This window comes from Aythya marila (genome assembly GCF_965140915.1).
Source record: "Aythya marila genome assembly, chromosome: 1".
Lineage (NCBI taxonomy): Eukaryota > Metazoa > Chordata > Aves > Anseriformes > Anatidae > Aythya > Aythya marila.
In genome coordinates, this window is record NC_139042.1 from 124,915,378 (window position 1) to 124,935,908 (window position 20,531).

Here is a 20,531-nt window from a genome sequence, read left to right on the forward strand (position 1 = left end):
AAGATCTCTACATCCATATAATTTCTGGTCACCTTTCCAGTCTTGGCAACTGAATCTTGATGCTATCCAGTTTGCTCAGTATACAGAGTATTGTCTTTGACAGATAATTTGCAGGTGCCTGGTGATGACTCTGGAGACCACCTTAGTGTGAACCTGTGGGATCCTTTGGGCTGCAGCATTGCCTTTTTGCTTGTTCACCAATGCCCTCTTTTACAAGTTGATAAGGCCAGTAACTAGAAAACAGCAGACTGATGTCACCTGACCAGGGTCTTCTGTCACTTCTTCCATGCAGGAAAATGAGGAAAAATTTAGCCCTGTGCAGCTTGTGTCTATGCTGCAAGGGATAGCCTCTGGCATGACCTACCTTTCAGAACACAACTATGTGCACCGGGATCTGGCTGCTCGCAACATCCTAGTCACACGCAGCCTTCAGTGCAAGGTGTCTGACTTTGGTCTTTCCCGAATATTGGAGAATGATGCAGAGGGAACCTATGAAACCAAGGTAATGCAAAAACAATCTCTGCTGAGGTAAGGATCAGTCTTGTAATTTAGCTGTAGTCTTTGGGGTTGGGATTCTGCCAGATAAGAATGGCAGGATTTCTTTGTAGTAGGAAACGTGCCAGGTGAAGGATTTGGACATAAGTCTGAACAAAATAGATTTTCTTCTCTGAAAGAAAACCTATTATAAAATAAGTTTTATAAAACTGTTATATTATATATTCCATTATAAGACTACATATATACATGTATATTACATACATTACGTATGATATATTATAATAGATATATATTTTATTATAAACCTGCAAGTCACGGCGTGGTTGAAGGTGGTGCTTTTCTTTCTGGAGTCTGTGCTGATTTTGTTTGCTAAGAGATTCAGTACCACAGAGAATGTGATTTTTGAAATGAAACAAAATATGGGATCTTATATTTTGGACTCAGTTAATTATATGTAGCTTTGAAGACAGCCCTGCTGTGAAGAGGAGTTTGGACTAGAGACATCTACACATCCCATCCAAAAAAAGCTCCAATGATTCTACTATCTTGTGTCACTCAAAGAAAGTCTGTTCTTGATGTCATTGTCTTACACCCACAGCCATGTTTTTTTTTTTTGTTTTTGTTTTTGTTTTTGTTTTTTTTTGTAGCATTTAGCTGAACACAGGGCTTAAACAAAATTACTTTCCAAAATCGTTTATGTCCTTTTGACAAGATTTCCCCAGAGGTGATCACACATCACTTCAAGTGAAGTGGGCCCAGTCTGTGAAGCATTTTGTAAGCTGCTTGACTGAAAGCACTGGAGAAGCATGACTCAATGAAACAAGCTGGTTACCCTATGTCTCTTCTCTTTCACAGGGTGGTAAGATTCCCATCCGATGGACAGCCCCAGAGGCCATTGCTCATCGGATATTCACTTCAGCCAGTGATGTCTGGAGCTTTGGAATTGTCATGTGGGAGGTGCTGTCATTTGGTGACAAGCCATATGGAGACATGACCAATCAAAAGGTAACAGACATTGAGCTTGTGCTGGTTTAAGGAAATAAACCAGGAATATAGGCCCAACTTGTGTTGATCTCCCTCTGCTTGCAGCCTTGTCATTCTTCCAAACACAGAACTACTCTGTCTCCTTCCTGGCCAAAAATCAGTGCAGCCAAGTCAAAGACAGTAATGTTTGGGTTCCTGAATCAGGTTCAGACGTCACCAGTAGCAAGCCAAATTAAAGACTGATTAATACAACCACAATCTTTGGGTTTAGAGATGTTCTTTGCTGATTTCTTTCTCTCCTTGCTCTGGTTCTGAAGTATTTTTCTAGTCTGATACTTGTGCCAGGCTTAGTGCATCTATGAGGTTGCCACATGGTGTTCAAATTATTCTTCAGAACCTAGATCCACTTTTCTCACTGGGCCTGTAACAGAATCACTTGGCCCTCACTTCTCATGAACACATGCCGTGAATGGCAAACGGGAGCTAAGCTAATGAAGGGCTGAAGCCAGCTGTGTATGCCACTTCACTTTCTGACATCTCACGTGTCCTTATCCTTTGTTGTGCTGCCCAAACTCTACTTTATACACATGTAACTGTCTTCAATCCCCACCCTGGCTGCACACTGTGAAAAATGATTAACTGTCTGCTCCCAGCCCCACAGAGGCCTCTGGCTCCTCTCTTTCACTCTCTGCTCTTTCCTGATTTCTATCTGTCATCCGTGCAGGTGATGAAAAGCTTAGAGGATGGGTATCGGCTCCCCCCGCCTGTGGACTGCCCATCTATTCTCTATGAGCTCATGAAGAACTGTTGGTCACACGATCGGATGAGGAGGCCTCAATTTCATGAGATCCAGGCACAGCTGCAACATTTCATCTCAAGTCCTCATCTCCTCCGATCTGTTGCAGACTTTGATCCCAGGTAAGCAGACTGTCTTAGGGAGGGGGAGAAGTTAACTGGGAAATTTTTGCCTCCTGGTTTGAGCAGGAGGAGAGGTGATGCTAGCAGTGCGGGCTGGTGAGAGACATCTTGAATGTGTATATGCAGAAGATAGCGGCAATCTGTCTCATGGTGACAGAGGGCATACATAGCCACTGGCCTGTGCAGTCTGATCACACAGTGTAGAGAAAAGATGAGTTGGCTTAGAGCTGGCAGAGGGTTCTTGCTCTCTAGCTAGTGAGGCTGTCATCTGAGCCTCTTGCCTGGCTAATGAAAGTTTCATCTGTGTTTAGGGTAACGCTCCGGCTCCCCAGCTGCAGTGGATCTGATGGTATCCCCTATCGATCCATTCCTGAGTGGCTGGAATCCATTCGCATGAAGCGCTATATCTCCAACTTTCGCACTGCTGGCCTGGACACCATGGAGTCAATTCTGGACCTCACAGCTGAGTAAGTACAGGCTAAGCTCTCACAAGGCACCCCGTGCTATTTCACAAATAGCTGTTTCTGTCCTTCTGCTATCTGAACAGGCACTCATGTTTACTTGGAAGTCTTCTTCCCATCCTTCTGTATGCAGTTAAATGGAAGTGGATGGACCTCTTACCCTATAAGAGAACAATCAGCCCAGAAAAATCACGATCACAGCTCAAGCTGTGAAACTAATTCTCCAATTGTCCTTGCTTGTGACTTTCCAGGGGTCTGAGCTGCTCTGAATTCACATTAGGCACACATTAGACTAAGGGTAGGCAACAGATGGCAGGCAGTTCTCTAACCTGACCATCTCCCCACCCTCGTAGGACTTGATAAGAGAATTTTCTTGACTTGAACTCAGACAGGCTAGTGACATTTTCCCCACATCAGCCAGGCACTGTTTCATCCTAGAGCAAAGTCCTTCTGGGCTCTTTAGAAGAACTTGGGCCAGATGCTTTACCAGTACACATTTTTCCTAGTGTAGGGTCAGGGATGTACAACCAAGTATAACCAGAGTAGTTACATAAGACAAATGAAAAGGCACAGTGCAGAAGCAGACCCTGCTGAAAGGTTGAGACCATTGTGAGCAGACATGGATGCAGTTCTAATGTAATGGGAGTAAAGGCCAAGTCACAAGGTGAGAGAGAACAGTTGACTGGGTGGGCAGAGGTAGCCAGAGAAGGAAAGGAGCATCTAGATGTTTCTTCCCTCTGGAGAAAAAGCACGTGTAGCAAGAGGCACTGAGGGAAAGGAAACTTTCTGAACTAATGCGTGGGAAGAGTTTCTGCCCTTAAACACACCCCAATCCCCAAGGAACAAGAATAGCAATTAATTTTTCCTCTCTCTTCCATTTCCTTCAGGGACTTGAAACAGATGGGAGTGTCACTTCCAGGCCACCAGAAGAGGATCCTGTGTAGCATCCAAGGCTTTAAAGAGTGATCTGTTGTTGCTCCCTTAAGCTTGCCAAATGCTGTTTTACCCACATACCACTTGGAATCATTCCTATGGCAATTGTTTCCAAATGAGTGACTGGGACAAGCAAAGCAAAACAACCAGGACTGAAAAGACTTATGAGGCAACACCACCTGCTCTCATTTCTGTTGCCCCTTGCTTTTGCTCTACAGCAGTCATTGGTACTTTTCAGAGCACTGGTCTTAGAATCTGTTCTCAGCCATGTCTTCTATAGTCTGTTTTGTGCAGTACTAAGTAATCCCTGTAGTCCACATACTGGACTTTCAGCCCTCAGTAAATCACATGGAGACATAAGATACGTTCAGTTGGGGTGTGGGGCATGGATAATGTTATAAGATTGGAGATGAGGATTCAGATAGAGTGGGACCTTCTGGGAACATGCACAAGGATGCAGATGTAGGGTTGGGCCCATTCACTCCCTGGAATATGTCCCTTCTCATTTCAGCAGCCTTCTGTCTTCCTTATTTTACAACATGAACAAACTATTCAGTCTTTCACAAGGCTGCTGCTAAGGGATATGTTTTTAAATTCAGCTGTTCTTGCCTTAAACACCACCAAGTCATGGTGTACTTTGTTCTTTGGAGGAGAAGTTGGGAGTAGCAGCACATCCTGCTGTAACTTGTGTGATCATGTAACCTTGTCATGTTGCTTATTTGCACACGTGTACTTCAGCAGAGAGACTTACCTCTCCCCGACCTGCTTAATACCTTTATTGGTGCCATGGACACAAAACCCTCTAGGTACCCATTTTTCTCTGCCCCTTTTTTGAAAGAGGGAATGGTCTTGTTTGACTGGATAGGGTGTTTGTAACAGAAAAATGCGTAGGTGGTCTGTCTTATTCCTCCTCTTTGGAGGAAGTGTTATTATTTATCAAAATTCAAGACAGAGGTGCTATAGACTGTAAATAGTATTTTGTAAATAAACCTGTGGCAGAGCAGGGAGTGTTGAAGTGCTTTGGCTTATCTCAAATACTATTGGGACCTTTGCTCTAGCATATACATTATGTTCCAGCAGTGTGCTTACATTTTAATTTAGTTGTTTCATCAAGGTTTAAGTTCTCTGGCAATCACGTAACTGCAGGTGAGCAAATGCATCTGCATTAGGACAAAAGGATGCATGTGCAGGTGATTACTTCAGACATTTTTTCTTTAAACCCATTACAGCTGTAATCTGTTAGCCAAGTCCATTTTCATACAGCTCCTGTATTTACCCCTAAACTGTGAGAAGTATTAGAAGCTACTTCTCTAGTTTGAGGAAATAGGTGTGTAGTACTTCCTTCTGCTGCAGAAGAGAGAATTCAGGTGAGAAGGGGTGGGGGGAGAATCGTGTTCTGCTCATCCTAAAACTTCCTCAAAAAGCAAACTGGACTCTCATATCCTACCCAGGAAGACTTAGCTGTACTCACCTCATGAACTATGTTTCTGCACCTGTGCTAAGTCTAGCTTGGTGAAGATGGTGAGTGCTAGTCATTCAGCAATGAGTTATTTGTGGGTAGCTATCAGTGTTTCCATAATTGTGTAATCCTCCAAAATCTTAAGGGTTTGAATTAACACTCCTGCTTGTGGGAAGATCTTGCTTACCTATGCCCTGCAGAAGGGTTAGGAAGCCCAGAGCTAAAAGGATGCAACTTGAGGCAAGAAGGATGGTTTCTATTCAAATTGAGAAGCAGCAGGGCATACACACAGAACCATGATATGCATGTATCTCAGCCACTTGAGTTACTGCAACTACAGTAAGACAGAGCTGACAGGATAAGCTTGCACTGTGAGTCTTGTTAGTATACTAAGTTCAATCTTAGTAATATTATCTATGCTTCATGTTAAAGTTGCTGCATAGATGATATCCAGGCTAGACCGGAAGCTTTGATTAGGCTGACATAAGATAAAAGCGTGTGTCATGCATATGTAAACTTCAGCGTAGCCTTGCAGATGATAGAAAACTGGGAGTGGTTGGTTGATACACCAGATGTGCTGCCATGCCATTCAGAGGGACCTCAGCACATGGGAGAAAGGGGAAGAGAGGTGCCTTATACAGTTTACAAGGCAAAATGCAGAGCCCTGCAGCTGGGGAGGAATAACTGCTTGTATCCACGGGGACAGACTGGATGGGAAGCAACTCTGCAGGAAAGGACCTGCAGGTCCTAGCAAGCAGCAAGTTGCACTTGAGCAATGCACCCCTGCATCAAAGGAGGCCAACAGTACCTGGACTGCACTAGGAAATGCAACACCAGTAGCTGGAGGGATGCTATTCTTCCCCTCTCCTCTCCCCTCTGATAAGACACCTGCAGTGTTGTACCCAGTTTTGGGTTCCTCAGTGCAAGGAGGACATGGATTTACCTGGAACAAGACCACTGTAAAGCCACCGAGAATTTAAAGGGATAAGAGCATCTGACATGAGGAGAGGCTGACAGAGATGGAACTGGTTAGATTTGCAATGAGAAGACTGGCTTTGGTTTGGGTGGCTCTTACCATTGTGTATAAATACCTGATGGGAGATAGTAAAGAAGAAGAAGCCAAAGTCTCCTTGGTATCCAGTGAAGGGAAAAGCAGCAGTGGGCATAAATGAAAATACAAGAAATTCCTGTTGAAGGTAAGAAAATGTACTGGGAGTGTGGACCAACACTGGAACCCAGAAAGTTTGTGTTGTTTTCATCCCTGAAGTTGCATAAAAACTGATTGGGCACAGTCCTGAGCACCCTACTCAGACTGACCCTGCCATGTGGTTTGAGGTTGGACATGGAGGTCCCTTCCACCTTCAACTGTGAGGAGCTGCTGAATCAGCTAATCGGAAAGAGATGAGGCTGCTCAGCTCCATGTCCTCAGGTACAGCCAGTAGCAAGCCTGAGCATGTATTCCCAGTAGGCACTCCTGCAGGCATTCAGGCACAATGCATATACATGCACATCTACATGCTACTTGTGTGCACACACTTGTGCATGACTGACCTCACAGGCAGAAAAAACACAGTAGCCATGCAAGCACAGCACAAACAACCTGATCCTATTCCCTTCTCTGGCTGATCAGGATAAGCCAGTTAGTGAGAAATGTATACATAAATACCATGGTAGAATCTACCCTGGTAGTTTCTGCTGGTAGAATTGAGTTTCTGAGACCAGCTGTCCAGTAGCTGGGACAATGAGCACAGCTCTTCTCAGCTGCTGGCCCCAGGGCATACGACCCCTCAAGGCCTGTAGCCAGACTCTGCTGCTGGGTATGATTCCCCTTCGCGTGCACACACGCAGATGATCTCTCCAGTAATGAGCTACAGACATTGAATCTAGACAGCAAGTGACCCCAGCATTCCCTGGTCTCCTAGTCACCTTACACCAGATGAAAACTGTTCTCTGGTAGCAGGTCCAGGCTTACCAGTAGCTGACTTACCAGTAGACCCCAGGGTATCTGGCTTGGACCTCCTGTAAGCTCTAGCAGCTGACTGATACGGGACTTTCTGGCAGCTGGTCCAGACTCAGAGCCACGTCAATTGGTGGTCTCAGCTCTTGTATTCTACTTTCTCTCCAGCTACTCTGGCTTGATTTTCACTAGTGCTTACACACTGATACCCAAACACTATACTTGCACTTTGGTATTTCCTGTTGCTGGTATTTAGACCCTGCATACACATACTGAACAGGGTCTCTTCACACAGGAAAATAACTGTAAAATGAGTTTATTAAGAAAATGGGACAGACTGTTGGGGACATAGAGGACATGGCCAGATGAATGCATGTGCTGTTTACATGCAGAAAGCCTCTTGTCCCCACACTGCTTCTTCTCCTAGATCACTTCCTTTTCTTACCCCTAAACACCTAATGAAATATGTTGTACAGTTCCCAGATGCACTTCCCCTGCATACCATGCTCCTCAGAGGCAGTAATTCCCCCTTAATCTGTGAGGTGATTCAGAGAGCCCCTTCACTCTACTGTGTTTGTCCTAAATACCTGGGCTTATTCCAGGCCTGTGATAGCTCTGCAAAGGGCTGCACTAGGGTGCTTCTCTCTCACCTGTCATTATTCCTGTGTGCTCCTTGGTGTTTACGAAAGAGCTTTTAGTCACAAAAGCTAAAAGCAGCCCCTCTGAAACCATGCCTATGAGCCACCATGAAAGCAGGTGAGAAACTAAATAGAAAGCAAATGTACAATTTATTCTTTGCTTACCCTAGAGGAAACTTCCAGGCATTTACTGGATGAATTTGAAAGGAGTTATTAAACATTACCCCCAAGTTGGCAAGAGAACGAGAGTTGGTTTCATGTCTTTGAAGTGCAGAAGCATTGATGCTTACCACAGAGTTTCACCTTCAGTGACCAAAACAGTACCGTGCTTAAACCATAAACACCAAACACAAACACTTTTTCTCTAAATAGCAATAGTGAAGACAGAGCAAATTGACAACTTCAGCCCAGTTTGATGCAAGTGAAATGTAACACCTATCAGCAACATACCAAGCAGACTACAGTCTTGCTGTACTGAAATGTGGTTTTCTAGTGCTTTAAATGAGAGCTACTCTCCAGGCACAGGAAGTAGAATACTAAACAACGTGAAAAGAAGACCAAGATGTGGAGAGAGAAAGGCTATTTTCAGACTCATAACATCTTTGGAGGCTAGGTGGAACAACAACTATAGATTCTGTAGTGCCTAAGACATCAGTTCTCGTGGGTAGTTGACCAAATAGAGCTCAGACATCTTAATGGAAAAATTGTCACCATTTTATTGGATGCAAACAGTGGTTAGACAGTTATTCAAAGGATTTATTTAGTATAACATTTTCTAGTCCAGGAAGTGAGACTCAGTGCAGTAACACATAGAGCCAGACAGTATATCGCAATGACACTGTAGCTTCCACTGACAGCAGTGAAAGAACCCCGGCTTGGAACAGAGAGATGCTCCTCAGTCTGCTGAATTCTCATTCACACATTGATGGACCTCCTCACCATATGCTGCCCATCCTTGTCACAGTCTTTATTTGTACACGTGTTCTTTGGACTGCTTTGTTACTCTGGTGCCCCCCTGACTGCCCAGAAACCACGCTGAGAAAAAAATAACTTTGGAGAGAGAAAAAAATTAAGAAGTCTCCAAACTCAGGAGCAGGGTACGATTCCAAACATTGCCAGTTTAATCTGGCTAAAAAAAAAAAAAAAAAAAAAAAAAGAAAAAAGGGGATAACAGGACAGTTAGCCGATAAAATCCATTAGAATAAAAGCTAGTAGGTTAGTTTTTTCCAGCCACCATAAAGAGATGGCACAGGAAAGAGAAAACCTATGACAGAAGCCATACTAAGATGGAGGCTTCCACCTTCTAATGTCAAATAATCGTTCCTGGCTTCATGGAGCAGAATGCTCAGCCTTTCCCATTGCTGCCACAGGTCATTTTTGCTACTTCCACCAGATGGTGGTGGAGATCTGGTCTTTCTCCTCCAGTGCTGAGCAAACAGATTTTGCACTCACCTCAGTCATAGCCCCCAGCCTGGAATACACTACGGCCAGGAAGTGGTGATAGGAGAAGAGGTCCTTTTTTGGTGGGTGTGCACAGTGAAGTTTATGAGCTGTGAATTGTATGTGAGTAATGAACCGCGCTGGCAGCGTCTCCATTGGTAGCAATCTGACTTGTCAGGCAGAAGGGTAGGACAATGGTGGGGAAGGGAGGAGTATTGAGTGCAGGGGTCTTCAGGGTATGCCTGCTCCAAGCTCCTCAGCGTGCTGTTTTGGCACGAACAGTGTGACACTTCATACACAACACATGCCCATCCAATGGAAAACAGCCATTCTCGTCTGCCTCAATGGATAAGGGCTTCCCACAGTCCTAAATGGGGAAAGAAAAAGAGGGAGATAGCTCAGTGACAGCAAACAGTAGGGTGGATGCAGACAAGGATGTAAGAAATGCCCTTTTGGATCAGGATAATGGCTCACAGCCCACTGCTCTGTCTGTGGTGATAATGGGAAATACCATTTTGAAAGAAGAGCCATAGTCCCTTCTGTTATCTCTACGTTCCCCCAGCATACGCAGCTGCTATATTAGAGCTGTGTTAGAGGCTACAACCCTGCACAGTCCTTGTTCATGAACCTGTTGTCTGTGAATGTCTAAACTTGACTCAAAATGCTTCCAAGTCATTCAAAACACGCTCAGTGTTTGGTCAGGATAGGCAAGTTCAAAGGTGCCACCTAGTTGGTGATGACATGAATGAGATGAGAGGAGTGGGGCCACAAGGATTACCTCACACTTGTAACACTTCATGTGGAAATTCTTCTCCAGTGCCACGACACGCACTGTCTCATCCTTCCCAGGCTCTGGCATGATAGGTTCACTACACACAGAGCAGCGTGGAGCATACTTCCTGTAACACACACAAGTACAGAGGCGACCGTGAGACCACTGCAGGTTTCTCATTGCCACGTATCAGTATTAGCAGCAGAGGAACAAATCACAAAACGTTTAAGTGGGAAAAGACTTTAAATTGGTACATGGTACTTTGTTGACTCAATTTTAACTTTATGTCCAACTGATCATGTGGGCAACCCAAGTCCATTCTGCAGTAAAATCACACAGGTGTGAGGGAACATCTGCTTTCAGATACCACATGAATGAGCTTTCTCCATACCTGTGGTAGTCATCCACACAATGAGGCTGGTTGGCCTGGTCCACAATAAAAGAAGCCCCCTCGAGAGGGGTGTGGCACATCACACAGGTGAAGCACTGGGGATGGTATGAGTTACCAGTGGCCTTCAGCATCCGATCTGTGATGGTCTGTTTGCAGACACTGCACTTTTCCAGGGTCCCCTAAGCCCAAAGAAAACAAGACAACATTACTCCAATTCCCCATCCCCAGGGGACTACACCGCAGACAGGTGAAATGGAAGGGGAAAGAAGAGAGGCTAGCCACAGCAAGCTCAGCCCTCTCCAGCAGCTTTCATCCCAGTGACTCACAGCATAGCAGTCCTCACAGAAGGGCTTCTCATCCACATTGTAGAACTGCTGCCCCTGCAGCTGCTTCTCACATTTGAAGCAGGTAAAGCACTCCACATGGAAAAGGCTGTCCAGGGCCCTTACAGCTGGCTGGGTTCGTGACAGAGGCTTCCGGCAGAAGCCACAGAGCTCTGCCAATGGAAGGAGAAAGGTTTTAGGAGAGAGGAAAACCCACCACAGTCTCAGTCCCATTGATGTCCACTAAAAGAACGCACCAGAAGTAGTGGCTTCTACTGGGGGTGGGTGCTCCATATCCTTCAGTAGTTTCTGGGTCAACAACTCCAGCTCTTCTACTTCCTTCATAGTCAGGGAAGAATTTCCCTTAGGTGGGTCTGCACTGGAACCTGTGGGTCTATGCTGCAGGAAGAGGAAACTGTCAATCCCAAAAGATGCTTATAGACAAAGCCCCTCCCACCTTGTCCCTAGTAAACCTGCTTCTCTCACCTTTACACCTCTTCTCTATCCCTCTGTAGGGAACAATCTGCCATCCATTATGCTTGCTTCTTTCTACCTTTACATGAAGTCCTATCCCCCCTCCAGCACTGTTTCTAGTTCCAGCTCTCAGTAAGGTATTAAAGGCTGTTGTCTCTCAGATGAATAACTACTTCCTCCTACCCTGGCACAAACCCTCCCTCCTCATCCTCCAACTACACTCCCAGTGATTCCATGCTTGCCCAGAGACACTGGATCCACGGATCTGTCCCTTACCGTGTCTTTTACAGCAGCAGGTTGTTCTGTGCGAACAGGCTTCTCCTGCACTTGGGGCCTTTCCCGCTGCTGAGCATAGGTGAAACTGGGAGGCTGTGGCCGAGAGGAAGGACCTGAAGGTGAAGGGGCTGTGAACTGAGTCTGAAGGGAGGTAGGATATCTTGTAGAGTTTGAAGGAGCCGTGGAAACAGTGGCACCTGGTTTGGATCCAAACTTAGGAGAGCCAGCAACAGAAGGTGGAGTGAATTTAGGGGTAGGCTGAGCAGGAGGGAGAGGAGGGGGTGGAGGGACTGATGCTAGGGGCTCCTTGTGCTGCTGTGGAGCTGCCCATGGGGCTGGAGCAGGGGTCACATCTGCTCCAGGGGGTTTGGAAGAAAAGCTTCCACTTGGCTTTGGAGTGAACTTGGAAGGAAATGAATGAGGAGGATCTCTGGGTGCAGATGAGAATTCCACATGGGTCTTTGGGGCTGATGGTTGCTCCAGAGAACCTGTGGATCCTGTGGACATCTGTAAAGTGAAGAAGCAGAGAGAACAGGCAGTCATCAACAAGGTGGAAGGGACCAACATACCTATACCATCATCCATGAGGAAAGAAGGAACAGAGCCAAAGAACTGAGTGAATCCCCTACAACACCAGATTTTGGCACCTGAGACTGTAGTACAGATCTGCTCCTGCCTTGAACAGATAGCAAGTTGGTGAGGACAAAGAGGGTACAGTTTCCAAAATCTACCAGCAGTGGGAAAATGCCAGGGATCAGAATGCCAGAAATATTTAGGTGGGAAAAGATAACTGGAAGTCTGCAGTCCAATACCCTGCTAATCGCAGAGTTAACTCCCAAGCTAGACAGGTTGCTCAGGGCTTTGACCAGGTGGTTTCTGAACATCCTCAAAGATGTATATTCCCCAGACTCTCTGGGCACTTGTGCCAGTTTCAAGCCACCAGTGGTGGGGAACAGGTTTTTCTTCTGTCCAACAGGAATTTCCCTTGTTGCAGCTTGTGTCCCATTGTCACTTCTTCTCTTGTTTGCCCCTGTAAGATGAATCTGTTTTCTCTCCAGCCCTCCTTTCAGTACTGCAGACATCAGTTAGATCCCTGCCTTTGGCCTTGCTCCTCCTCTGCCATCTGAAGAGGAGCCATGCTCCAGTCCCCAGTGATTGCCATGACACTTTACTGGACTGCTTCTAGTTCAGTATTCCTCTGTGGTTACTACACTGGTGGGCCCAACTGGAAACAGTCCTCCAAGATGCAGTCTCAGCACTGAAGAGAGAAAAAAACACTGCCCTTGCCCTGATGACTACACTCTCACTAATATATATGGTCCAGCATGTGGCTGGCCTTTATTGCCACAAGGGTGCAATGCTGGCTCACATTTAACTCTGTCCACCAGGATCCCAAGGTCCTTCATTTGCAGAACTGTTCCCTGGTCAATTGACCTAACCTATGCAGGTGCATGGGGTAGTCCCATCCTTTGCCTTTATATCAGCTGAACTTCTACAGCCTACTCCACAGTGTCTTATAGGAAAGGACAGTGCAGACACGGAGGTGCTAAGCAAACGCTTTCCCACATCTCCAGGCTTCCTGCTGCTGATTTCAGACAGAACTGAGAAGCTGTTTCAACTCAGAGTTTCACAAGAAATTATACTTCCCTTGACCTCACTCACCTGTGGGGTGGATACCATGCCAATAGGCCCTTCATCAAACATTGGAGGAGGAGGAGGAGGAGGAGAAGGAAAAGTTTCTTCTGGGGCTGGTGGAAAAGGCTCTTCAAAGGGTGGTGGAGGTGGGGGGAAAGCACAATTTGAGGAGAAACTCATATCCTCTCCAGGTGGGGGAGGAGGTGGCAACGGCAGATCTATAGTGAAGAATAAGAATAAAAGCAGGTTTCACTCATTTCTTACTCCTAGCCTGTACAAACCCCACAAGGAGTCTTGAAGGTGTTACAATAAGTGGTCCCCAGTACTCATCAAGGACAGCTGAACTCCACGGGATCACTTTCACCTTGTCCAAACTATTTGCCACCACTTAAGATTTCCTTAGTAGCTACTGCAATTACTCACTAGAAATAGTTATTGTATAACTGAGAAACATGTCTTAATGTCCTTTCTCACTCCTCCTCATTCTTTGGTCTCTAGTATGTAGGCATCGCTTTTCTCTGTTCTATTATGACACAAATCAAGTGTGAATCTTCTTCCCTTCACTGTACAGAGGTGCAAGATGTTCTCTCATCAACTACATGGCAAAGAATATTAAAAGACAAGCAGGCATAACTTCTACATTTCTTATTCTGGATAAAATGAATACCTACTTCTTTTCCTAGCTAGTCCCAACCAGCAGTAGCATGAAAGACCAAAAGACCAAAGACTCCTGCTGCTCCACGTATGACTTTTAACAGTAGTTATCAAGTTGTCTAATCTTTATATGCAACTGTGTTTCACCGACTTTAATAGGGCTTCTCCTTTGTAACATAAGGGACGTGATACTGCCTGTTTCAGAAAATAAAAGCTGAAATCTTATTAGCCAGTGGAATGCATAAACTGCACTGGTATGTAGCACCTCTTCCAAGCCTTCTTGTTCTGCTTATGGGAAAGAAAGAAATTAAAAAAGGCAAAAAAAAAATAGGAATACAGAGCTGGTATTTTTTTTCCTCAGAAACTACAGTCTGAAATCAAATTTGTATATGCTTGCTTTTTGGTTTATTTAAAAGATAAAGAATATTGCAGAAATGAAACCCTGATCCGCTGTCAAAATGTTTCAAAACGATTCACTAAAAGCCTGCTTTATGAATTATTCACTCAAACAAAAAAGTCTTCTACAAAGTTACTATACCGAATATATAGAATGATCAATATTAAATATAACATTCCTACAGTCATATTAACAGGGCCACCCTGTCATTTAAAACAAATAAGCCAATTGCCATGGTTTTATATTATACTGGCATTTCTTTAGGAAGTGTACAAGAAAGGGAGAGAATGATCAATGATATATGCATCAGAGAAGGATCAAAGCAGATGCATTTGTTTCATGACTGAGTGAAAACTGAGTTTCACTTGACTGTCTGCACTTGAGGTACCTTGCTAGTACAGCATTCCTAGTAGCCCTCACTTGATGGTGACATGGCAGCTTAAGCCAATTGGTTCTTCTGCTAATCTCTGTCAAGGTAGTTTCTCTATAATAAGCTTTACAGGGAGAGGAGAAGTGAACCAACTAACACCCAATCCTCTACTTGTACTATATATTGAAAAATGTTTTTAACATTAATTTGTCTACTTTTGTACTTGAACATTTGTGTCAGTGTGACACATCCTACATGCACATTCCTAATCCACACAACTATAGCAGAAAAACAAAATCTAGTATGAGACCTTGGATGACAGACACAAGATTCCAGCCAACAGCATGAAAGCAGAAAGTCACCAAAGTCATGCAGTGCGATTCTAAGAGACAGAGGCATCAACACACCAAGGCCATCGTGACTCATGAAATGGAAAAAATGGCTTAATCATTTGTCCCTGAGAACAAGACTAGACTTCCTATCAGCTGCCCACTAACTTAGTACACTAACCTAGAATAACTATGTTACACAGTATATGCTAGACAGTTAAAGGAAAAAAAAAAAAAAACAAAAAACAAAAAACACAAAACAACCAACAAACAGAAGTAAACATTATTTGAACATATCAGTCTTGGCTGAGGTGCAAGTTAATAGGATATTGGGGTAATACGCATCATCAGGCATGAGCAACAGGTCCCTACAGACATTTCCAGTGGTCCCATGCTGATCAATTCCAACTAGGGGAGGTACACAACCAGGAACCTTCTGTTCCTTAAGGCACAAAAACAACCAACCACCACCACCAAAAGAACAAAACCAACCAAACAAAACCACACCACCACAGGAAAAAAAAAAAAAGAAAAAAGAAAAAAAAAAAAGAAAACCACACACTAAAGCAAGAAGTCACCCTACACAGGAAATCACACCCAACCCAAGCCACAAGTAAAAATTAAAAAACTCAGCCATAAAAACTAAGTCTCACTTCCTGTTTTTTGTTAGCTTACACCCTTTTTCACGCAATTATTTCTATCTCCCCACCTCTTGCAGCAACGATGGCAACTGCAGAGTCCACAAGAAGGATCTCTATAATCAGAGACAACTTGGGCTGAGATGAACCAGTAAGAAAGAACAGCATGATTCATCACCACCAGGGTCAACTTTCTTGCAACATATTTGCTCTCAGACGTGCTTGCCAGAATATCACTGCAATTACACAATTATGCACACAGGGAATACCACAAAAAATCCAGTGTGTTCCTGCAGCTTGATTAAAATATCAGTGCAACACAAAATTGACTTCTGACTCCTTTTTAATTGAGATGCCTCACACTTTGAGATTACTTTACAATCCTTTTGTCTCATTCTGAAACCTGCAATTGCCTACAGCAAGAGTATCATTCATTGGTAGTGTTTTTTTAGCCTATTCCCTATGTTTAGCCCAATTACAGACCTCACACTGAGAATTCAGTATCACATATTCACATCTGCCATGCCAGCCCTCACCTACCTTCTGCCAGCATGGACGTGGAAGCTGATGGGATCTCCCCCACCCTCCCTATCTGGGCACGCTGGGTGCCAGCTCCGGGAGGCTGTGGCAGCGACGGCTCTGATGCACCCCCAGCCTTGAAGGGGTTCACCTTGGGTTTAGGGGCGACCACAGGTGCAAACTTCTTCTGTGGATTGTAGAAGGAAGGAGTAGAAATGTTGATACTGACTGTGGATGTCATGCGGGTCCCTGGGGTACCTGGCGAGGCCATCTTCTCAGTCCCTGTCCAGAGAGAAGAGAGAGGATACTGGTATGAAGTCAGACTTGGACCTGAGTCAAAATTAATAAAAATGAACACATAATGGAGGGATACGGGAATTCACGTATTGGCAGAGGAGCCTGAGCAGAACACAGAGCACTTTCCAGGACCAGCACAGCAAAAAAAGAGGAACAAAAACTACAAACAGCTCGAATGAGACAGCACACTTCACTATCTCAGCTCAGCACAGCACTGACCACAGAGGGGTTCCTGACAGCCATGGGGAAAACCAAGCTCTGCTGCATGAGACAGTGACGATTCAGGAAAGGAAAGCAGCTGGTGAGCGGAACAAGTGTCACTACCCCACACAGCGAGCCCCCTGCACCCCAGGGAAGGTGCCCCCCCCATCATGCTCTCCCAAGACCAGAATTATCATTTCCTCACCCCACTTACCTGATAATGTCATCTGTTTCCTCCTGACCTCAGCCTGTAGCATCCCCAGTAACGCCCCCCTCAGCCCCGGCACGCCCCTCAATCTTCCACCCCACACACTTTACCTCAGGACCCTCGCATGCAGGTAGCTGTGTCAGCCAGAACAACAGGTCGAGCGAGGGGGTCCCCGGTGTCACATCCCCTGGCGAGGACCCCCTGCTATTTGGCACCTCGTCTCTGCCTTCTCCCTCTCCTTCCTGTCACCGGAGCCGGCGACATGAGCTCCCTCTGCCTGTCACTGGCTGCACCAGCCGCCTGTTCCGCCTCCACCAGGAAGCACTTCCAAGAGGCATCGCCAGCCTTTCAGGAGCCATCCCCTTCAGCTTCTCCTGCACACACAGCACCTTTAAGTCAATCCCTTTTTGCAATCCAAATGGGTTGATATAAAAGTCTGCACTGTAAGCACCACAGCAGAAGAGCAAGCACTGCCGCTGTAGCCCTGCCAGGCACCAGGACCCCAGGTTTCAGGATGAGAGGCAAATTTTTAGGATTCCCTCAGGCCTGCAACGCAGGCCAGAAATCTCATTTTTGCCAGAAATCTCCACGAAGTCAGTTACTTTGTTGTAACCCCTGGCATGCCTATAGTCCTCTTCCTAACACCCCAGCCCAACAGTTCTTCTGCCAGCACAGAGGCTCTGTACCAAGCGTGTCAAATGGGCATGTCCAATTCAGTGCCCCTCCACGCTGCCTGCCTCTCTCACACAGCTCACAGTAACAGCTGCTTGGACAGCCTTGGTGCCGTGAACATCTGCCTACCCTTAAATCCACCCATGGCTGCTGGTAAGACCTACCTGCATGCTCAGTCCTAAGTGCTCCCACAGTTCAGTTCAGTATGGCGAGATACAGTTACCTGTAACAGTTTTTCCAGGCCACGAGTGTGTGACAACACAGAAAAATGTCAAGTCTGTGTTGCTGCACATTTTCCCCCTATGTTTGGGGCTGACAAGTTGCACGCACCTTGACAAATTGTTCTAGGCTCTTTAGAAGCAAGAGGCAGCAACAGTGAGCAGCAAAGAACTGAGCTAAGCATGCACCATATGATCCTGCATGGGAAAGGGACAAGAAAGAAGAGTAATAAAGTCTGTTCTTGATCCCTCTGATTGCTGGGAGTCAACTCCATCCAGCCTGCAGCTAGGGCTATCAAATCTATTAAAAAGACTTCTTGCCTTTCTTTAGAGACTTTCACAGATGAAGGCACTTAGATGTCTTGTGCTCCACTGTTTCGCTATGGCATAATGGACCACCCAGTATCATTCTACCAGAATTGGCTGTCTTATGTGCAGAACACCACAGTCGCAGTCATTTCTAATCATGATCCATACTGGGGTTAGCCAACACAGAGATTGTCTTGGGACACTGATTGCTTCATAAAATGTGCTGGCTTCACTACCAGCAGCTGCTGTCTCCCTGAACCCAAAGCAGCCCATTTCCCAGTATGCTATGTCACACTTAAGGCCCCTTGTGCTCAGGGCTGACTACATCCAGCAGCTGCCCCTGCTCATCCTCACTTCAATTTATCTGTCCACCCCCGCACAGATCAGACTGAGAAAGGCTGTCCTTGCTCAGTCCACTGCCCAGCCCTGCACTGCTGTTAATATCATCTAGACCTTACCAGGAACATGAAGCTTATGTGAGTCCTCTGGCACTGTTTGTAAAAGCTATTGGAAGAGGGAGTGTCAGACCAGCAGACCTAATCTTAGATCCTTCTCCTCCTCCTACGTTCCCTGAGGGGAGAGATTTTCTGCCTATTAACAGCAGTTAGATGACTCAAGTGGAACTGTGAAGAAAGATGTCCCCAAAGGATGCAGTGAGGGTACTTGGTTGCCTAATACGTGGTTTCTCTCTAGCAGAGAGCAAAGTGTAGGACCAAGCAACACCTCACTCAGCAGCAGGGTCTCTTTCCAGAGGGTTGCATGGTGGGTCTGCCACCTGTTACATGCCCAGACAGCTTCCAGTTCTTTGGCCCCAAGACTGAACTTTCTAAAGCTCAGCTCCTTTCTTGAGTTAGTGGAAAAAAAAGGAACACACGGAGGGAGAAAGCAGAATGTCATTTACCACCTATGCTGATAGAAAGCAGTTTAGCTTGAGCCACACAGGAGGCCCAGTAAAAGCTATTCCAGCATTGTGGTCTGACACACTGCACTTCCCCTGTTTGCCAACTTCCTTCCAACTGAAGAAGGAGTCAGAAAGAGAACTATAGAAGGAAAAAAAAAAAAAAAAAAAGAATCTGAACAGATTAAACAAATTTAGGAGTTGTTTTTATTTTCACTTTCTCTACAGGCTAATTCCAGAGAGTTCTCCCAGCCTGTCCCTGAACTACAAATGTTCGATGTGAGCAAAGTCCTATCAGCTATGCAAGCTGCAAGGTAGAGCCTGAAGAAAACCAGGATGGGGGAGGGGAGTATTCAGAGCTACAAGCTTTTTCCACATATGCTGGGCTTGTCTCCTCCCTGTGCAGAGGGAAAAAAAATCCCCAAAGCTATGCAAACATATTTAAAACGTTAGGAAGTTATGAATTTGCAATCACTTGCATCTTCACTTTCTCAGGGCACTCCCTGAGAGACAGAAGCTCATATATTAAACAAATTTAATGCGCCAAGAGTCCCAGATTCGTCTCTTAAACACATCTGGAAAAAGACTCCATAGGTGTCTCACTCTTCCATATGCACACAAAAGAGGGCTTGTCCCGACTGAAACCAGGCTACACCCCCCTCTCCCTTCCCCACTGCTAGAGTTATACAGGAGTATAGTTAAATGGAGTGTTCAGCTGACTCCATTTCACCAGGAGGGAAGAAAACTCACCAGATTCGCACACACACGAACCTCTTAAAATTGAACTGCTCCTATGCAGAGGAGGCACCCCCCCCGCCCAAAAAAAAAAAAAAAAAAAAAGGGAAAAGAAAAAAAGGGGGGGACCAAGACCTAAAGGAGCCAATCAGTCCTAAAGACACCAGGAGAATTCCCACAAGGCAAGCAACTCTCCCAGCCCAAGAGGGAGTGGGGGAAATCAGCATCCCCCAGACACCCACGAAACCCCCGGGGAGTGCCAGGAAACCAGCATCCCCCAGACACGCACGTCGCACACACGCTTCCTCGACGCCGGTTCACTCCTCCTGAGCGCAGAGCTGCTGGCAAAAGCTTCCCATTAAGCCGAGAGATGAGACTCACCTCTGGGGGAAGCGGGAAGGGGAAATTCCGGCCCAGGGCGAGGAGTCCCCGGGGACCGAGGGTGCGCAGCTGGGCGCTGCTGGAGGAGCCGGGGTCCGGCAGCTCCGTGACCGGCTCCTTGGCCCGCCCGGCAGGAAAGGCAGCAGAAATGAAAGGTGGGGGAGCTGCTGAGCCCAAACACTTCCTACCAACTCGCGAAAAAGGCCTCGCCCAGGCAAAGTTGTTTGACCATAAAAGGAGAGAGGCTGTGCGAACAGCTGAGCTCACTCGCTAGGGAATGTAGCAATGAGGTAACGGGGGAGTGAGCGCACCGAGACGGGGGCGGGTTTGCTCGGCAGCGGCGGGAGCCCCGCACTGACATCTTGTGTGCACGGAGAAGGGGCTTCATGTGCTTGCTTTGTCGGCGATGACGAAGAAGAAATGCTCGCTCGGGTGCCCCTTTCCGCTCCGCTCCCCTCCCGCCCCCTCGGGCGCCCACCCCGCGGCCCCTGCTCGCTTCCCTCCAGCCTGACAAAGGCCCGCTCAGCTCCGGAGCTGCCCCTGCCC

General features: G+C 46.1%; 2 protein-coding genes across 3 annotated transcripts in view; one reads left to right on the forward strand and one right to left on the reverse strand.

The window, feature by feature from the left end:
- Positions 1 to 4,810, forward strand: part of EPHA1 (EPH receptor A1) — a 34,573-nt gene extending 29,763 nt beyond the window's left edge. Inside the window, exons 14-18 of the mRNA XM_082784527.1 lie at positions 293 to 502; positions 1,354 to 1,503; positions 2,207 to 2,400; positions 2,712 to 2,867; positions 3,749 to 4,810. Of these exons, the coding sequence (XP_082640653.1) occupies positions 293 to 502; positions 1,354 to 1,503; positions 2,207 to 2,400; positions 2,712 to 2,867; positions 3,749 to 3,827 (789 nt within the window). The 3' untranslated portion in view covers positions 3,828 to 4,810. The remainder of the gene's footprint in view (positions 1 to 292; positions 503 to 1,353; positions 1,504 to 2,206; positions 2,401 to 2,711; positions 2,868 to 3,748) is intronic.
- A 3,713-nt stretch (positions 4,811 to 8,523) lies between these two features.
- On the reverse strand, positions 8,524 to 20,140 carry ZYX (zyxin). 2 transcript variants are annotated; one of them, XM_082784274.1, is made up of 10 exons: positions 19,986 to 20,104; positions 16,883 to 17,146; positions 16,088 to 16,348; positions 13,187 to 13,377; positions 11,525 to 12,031; positions 11,032 to 11,173; positions 10,778 to 10,947; positions 10,452 to 10,630; positions 10,067 to 10,187; positions 8,524 to 9,655 (listed from the first exon to the last, which is right to left on the reverse strand). In XM_082784274.1, exons 3-10 carry the CDS (start codon positions 16,335 to 16,337, stop codon positions 9,545 to 9,547), a joined length of 1,671 nt encoding a protein of 556 aa, XP_082640400.1. In that variant the 5' UTR covers positions 16,338 to 16,348; positions 16,883 to 17,146; positions 19,986 to 20,104; the 3' UTR covers positions 8,524 to 9,544. The 2 variants fall into 2 exon arrangements, with proteins under 2 accessions (XP_082640400.1, XP_082640399.1); XM_082784273.1 differs by lacking the exon at positions 16,883 to 17,146 and having other exon boundaries at positions 19,986 to 20,140.
- Positions 20,141 to 20,531: the final 391 nt, after the last annotated feature.